The sequence below is a fragment of the Anas platyrhynchos genome, chromosome 13 (genome assembly GCF_047663525.1).
Source record: "Anas platyrhynchos isolate ZD024472 breed Pekin duck chromosome 13, IASCAAS_PekinDuck_T2T, whole genome shotgun sequence".
Lineage (NCBI taxonomy): Eukaryota > Metazoa > Chordata > Aves > Anseriformes > Anatidae > Anas > Anas platyrhynchos.
Genome location: NC_092599.1, coordinates 14,702,611 through 14,707,810, shown reverse-complemented (window position 1 = coordinate 14,707,810; position 5,200 = coordinate 14,702,611). Strand labels below are relative to the sequence as shown.

At 48.4% G+C, this 5,200-nt stretch overlaps 1 protein-coding gene across 1 annotated transcript; it reads left to right on the top strand.

The window, feature by feature from the left end:
• Positions 1-59: 59 nt before the first annotated feature.
• On the top strand, positions 60-1,644 carry UQCC5 (ubiquinol-cytochrome c reductase complex assembly factor 5). The gene is made up of 3 exons (XM_027467324.3): positions 60-165; positions 282-434; positions 1,291-1,644. Exons 2-3 carry the CDS (start codon positions 284-286, stop codon positions 1,356-1,358), a joined length of 219 nt encoding a protein of 72 aa, XP_027323125.2. The 5' UTR covers positions 60-165; positions 282-283; the 3' UTR covers positions 1,359-1,644.
• The last annotated feature ends 3,556 nt before the right edge of the window (positions 1,645-5,200 follow it).

The window sequence follows — 5,200 nt, the reverse complement described above, 5'->3', positions numbered from 1 at the left end:
CCCCGCCCCTCCCGGTCCCGGCAGCCAATCACCGCCGCGCCGCGCGAGGGGGCGTGGCCTCGACCTCCCCGCCCCGCCCCGCCTCAGGCGCGGAGGAGCCCAGGAGCGCCCCGCCCCGCGCGTCACGTGGTACGGCCCGGCGGCTCGCAGGGCCCGCGCTTGGAGGTGAGCGGGTGGGAGGGGGCGCGAGGCGCCGGCCGCGCTGATTGGCTGCGGGCCGGGGCCGGGGGCTCCATGGCCGCCCCACTCCCCTCCCGCCCATTCCTGTCATGTCCCCGCAGCCATGTTGGTGAGCGGCCGCCTGAGGCGCCTCCTGCGGCGGGTGCCCGGCAGGCAGCGCTTCGGCGCCTACCGCTTCCTGCCCTTCTTCTTCGTCCTCGGGGGAGCCATGGAGTGGTTCATGATCAATGTCCGCGTCGGCAAGGAGACGTTCTGTGAGTGCTGTGTGCTCCGCCCGCGGGGGCGCCTCAGCCCCCCAGGGCTGTGAGGTGGGGGCAGGCGCCTCGGGCTGTAGGAGTTGAAAAGGGGGAGACGAGCTCACTGCAGCCCAAACTGCTCCCGAAGGCTCGGGTGTGCTCAGGTTTTCCCTCCTGACCCTTCTGAGGCACACCTGTGTCACAGTAAAGGCAGGTAGGAAACCAGAGCACATCGCTTGTGTGGTGGTTGTTACACGTCAGCCCAAGCCCCAGGCTTTTTTCTCTGAAAAAAATGCTGTGCCTAAACAATTTCATAATGCAGTAATAATGCTGCTCCATAACCCATGCAACTTAACACCATACAAGACCGGTAACCTTTTTACGTCAGTGAGTTTTTATTTGGCGATGGATATTTAGGGGTGATCAGTGTGGGGAAGGCAGGCAGAACAGCCAGGCAGATCATCAACACAAGCAGATACCTCTGTTTTTAGAAATAGCTACAATACTGAGGCAATGCTGAGACCTCAGGCATTGGAATTTGTCCCTGTAGTTTAATTTCCTTTTAGCTTCAGCTAGTTTGGGCATTTGTGGTTTTAATTATCCTCATGAGAAAGTAGAAAAATGACTGTATTGCTCTGGAAACTTAGTTTTCCTATAAAAACATTTAATCAAGACTGAGGGAAAGAACTTTAGCCTGGATGAGAGGGAAACAAGCTATTTTTAAGTGGTAATAAGGATTCATGTTGTCTCCAGTTGCCTGTCAATGTCTGTAAGAGGAGATTGGATTGAAAAGTTTGAGGTGACAGGATTCATACATTTAATACCATCTTGCTCTTGGATAATGCTAATAAAATCTTTTTTTGTTTTGCCACAGATGATGTTTACCGCAGAAAACGATCTGAAAGACAGTACAAGGCAAGGATGGAGAAAAGTGAATTTTAGCTGGAAGGGTTCAAGGGGAACATCCTGACAGCTTCAGTCATATCAAAGAAGCATTGCTGCCACGGTGCTGGTAGGGGCAAAACTTTGTCTCTGCAACATGAACTGAGCAGGTTTCTGAGGTATGCTCTCAGATGGTTTTGGCAGATTATTCTACATCTGCTTCTTACCATGAATGCTTTGTGTCTAAACTGAATACAGCAGAGAGAAGTTCATTGTGTTTAGACCTTTGCCACCTATTTAATGTGTTTTTTTCCAACACTTTTAAATAAACTAAACTGAATAAACAGTCTGGCTACAGCTTTTCTTTGCGTGATGAAATGCCGCTGTTGTGACAGCACCACCGGGAGAGAACTGAGTTACATATTGCATACATTCATTTTTAATTAGTTTGCTTTGTACTGATGGAAGCCTCTCTCATGTCTGATCTTTCTTTCCAATGTAGTGAAATTTTAAGTAGATAAAATAAGACAGATGTAGAGCTTGGTGCTTACTTACTCTGCCCCCACTCTTTGGAAAGTCACATGTGCATTTAGGCTCCGCTGGGTACGTGTGCAGTACCTGGGGTGGTGACTAACAGTGGAGAGAGGCAAGGGCTGAGGGCAAGAAAAATCTGCTGCTTTACCTGTTAGCAGGCACAAGTTTGGAGCAATGTGCAACAGCAACCATAGCACCTGAGTTCTTGTTACAGGAGACCTGCCTCCCAAAGAAGGAGAGGAGAGCTAACACCATTCCAGGGCTGCTTTTTCAGTTTTCTTTTATTCCCTATCACAGCAACGCTAGACCTCATGAGCGTGGAGCATGTCAGTGACTAGGCATTAGTGGGACTCTGGTATGATAATTGCATTTATTAATGCAATTGCTTTTATTTCTGATGATTTGTGTATATGCTGACAGGTCCCCAGGAGGGCAATTCTTAACATCAAAGCAGCAGCCTAAAAACAAAACCCCCAAGGGAGCTCGTATATTTAAACACATTCTTCTGCTAACTCCTGGTAGCCTTTTTCCACAGGAGCAAGTTTTCAATTGACATAAGAGACAAGAGCTGTTTACACGATCTCACAGTAAATTACTCAACTTGCAAGTAGAAGGTACCCCCCAGCTTCGTGCTGTGCCATCCAGGGACTTGATCTTGATCTTCCTGAGTTTTCAGGCAAAAAAGAACTGGCAGAGAACTGGAGATGTGGTTATGCCCTCCATGCTCCGAGTGGACAGCAAAGGAAGTACTGGGGGGACGACACACATCTATTTGAGAAGTAATAACCTCTCTTTCGGCTTTAGGTCTGAGGTGGAGCCCAAGTCCACACAGACACGCACGAGATTGTTGTTGCAGTCATCGATCATTCTACTGCCACAAATCCTGACAGTAGCACCACATACAGCAAAACGCTCACAGAAAACCACATTTTGAAAATTGTTGTGCTTTAGCTCCATCTGCCTGTGCTCTTGGAGCCTTTTGGAGCTCTCTCCTGCTGCTTCTTGGGTTTCCATATCCTTGTTGTTTTAAGAAGCCTTGTGCCCTAGTTTCTTCTCAGCCCTCAGCCTGGTGTGAACGCTTCTCCCTGTGGCTTCCCATAGCACTCCTATAATAGCAGGAGTGTTTCACTGACCTCAGCGAATCAAGGCCTGTTTTTCATGTCAGAGCTCTTTCATATTTCGTGGCACATGTTTCCCATTTGCAGCTGAGAGCACCAGACACGTTTGGAACTTAGCTTAAGGTGTCTCCAGTTAAGCTTAAAAAGCAAGGCAGGACTGCCAGTCACTTACAAGGAGCTTGGTGTCAGGGAGTTTGGTGTCACTTATTTTTGCGACCACTGCAGGAGCAAAATCCTTCTCTGAGTTGGCATCACACCATTTCAGCCACAAGGCAACAGATCTGCGATGACAGGAGATGAAGCTCAACATTTAGAGCTCCGGAACTGCATTCCCAATTCCACAATGCTTGCTAGCACCGATCCTTCTGCCCTCTCCAGTTTTGCCCGTCTCTAACACTGGAAACGGAGTAGCTGGAGCACCCTGGTCCCAGCCCGTTCCTGTAGCAGGCAGACGCAGGGATTTAGGCTCAGTTTCAATCTACACTCACTCTTCAACCCTTCATAGACCAGTGCTGGAAACAGCGCTGTTTCTGTTAGATGCTGCAGGAGCAGCCAGGAACACAGCTTTCAGTTTAAGCACTGCTGAGCCCCTGCCAGTTCTGGAGTTGAGCACGTCTCTTCAGTCCGCAGGGAGTTCACTTGGTGTCAGGTCAACATCTACAAACGGCAGCCTCGGGTGTTCCCTTCACAGCCGCCACAGAAAGATTCTGAGAACAAGCAAAGCGTTTGTGCTGCAGGCTCTCCAGATTATGCAAGTCAGGCCAAGTTAGATGTCAAGCATGGAAAAATTCAATGCAGTAAAGCAGCTGAAAGCAGTCACGTGCAAACAAACCCTGATTCTTAGGCCTAAGCAATGCTGCCCACAGCTCCTGCACTAGAGAAGGGACAGGCTCACGCTGACTGAGTGACCAGGGGGAAACCACGGAGCTGCTCATCGACCCTCAGGCTGCCTGGGAGCTGAGGAGTCTCTTTCTCTGGAGATGTTTAAAACCCACCTGGATGTGTTCCTGTGGTATCTGATCTGGGTGTCCCTGCTCTGCCAGAGGGATTGGACTGGGTGATCTGTCAAGGTCCCTTCTGATCCCTCACATTCTGTGACTTCCTGAGGAGGTTCCTTAAATCCTCATTGGGTGCTTGTGCTTGGCACAAAGCATGAGGATTATTGATAGTCCTCCCTACATCATCGAATAGAAAATGAATTTGGGCACTCCCTGTGGAGGTGGTTGCAGACCTCATGACCACCCATCCCTGTTTTTTGTCCCAGGCTGCTGTGCACCCTGAGCTTACCCAGAGCCCAGCCCAACCACGCACTGGTGCTGCTGCATAACCCAGGGGGCTTCACCTCCATTTGTTTTCACATTTCTCCTGCTGTCTCCTTTACTGGAAGTTAAGCTGTGGGGCTAGATTTCTGCACTGGATTGCTGGAGGAGTTTCTCCAAGGAATGCCAGACTGGGAATCTCTTCACCCAGGACCACCAGATCCTTGTGCACTGCAGTGCCTGGGTTTCTGGCTTGGTTTGTGGGACAAGTCAAATTAGACTTGCTGGTAAATGCAGCAAGCAAAAAGAATACGAAGGTTATTGATTAGAATATTTCACGTGCCAATGAAGCAGATCCCGTTTCTTGATGTTAGAAGTACTCGAGCATTTTGAAATATTGCTCCAATTTAGTGCCCTTGCTGCCGATAGAGGGCTACCTGTATCTACAGACGATCTTCAGCATCTCAAATTGAGCAAATACAACGTGAACAATGATTAGAATTCATCTCGGTGCAACTGCACCATCAGGTTTTAGAAGGGTTGAAGTTCCATAAACCCTGCAGCCTGCATGAGAGGCTGTGTTTGTGCCCTGAGTCCAAGACATTAATGCGTGTTAATTAAATATAACGGTATCTGTTCTGGTTGCTTAAATAGCTCTTTGTGAATCATATGTTAGAGGCACCTCAAGATATACGAGGTCACTATCAATTTTTCTTGCTGTTGGTGTTATTGAAGAAGATTTCCATCTTGTTTTGTAATTTTACTGGGTAAAAGATGCTTTTTCCACATTATTTTTTAAATTTCCTTCATTATCCAGCTACATAAAAGACAGTCCTGAGCCAGGTTAGCTTCCAGCATGAAAATAAGTCTTGCTGTTTATTTTCAAAGCAACTACAGTGGAGGCAACTGGAACTGACTGAATCTTATCACCTCTACTCAGCTGGTTCCCAGTCCACCATGTATTTTTTCAAAGCTTACTACAGTTCGTTCA

Coding starts and splice junctions, on each gene's coding strand:
- UQCC5 (XM_027467324.3), top strand. CDS start 284: ATGTTGGTGAGCGGCCGCCTGAGGCGCCTCCTGCGGCGGGTGCCCGGC. Junction 435..1,290: donor CGTCGGCAAGGAGACGTTCT/GTGAGTGCTGTG, acceptor GTTTTGCCACAG/ATGATGTTTACCGCAGAAAA.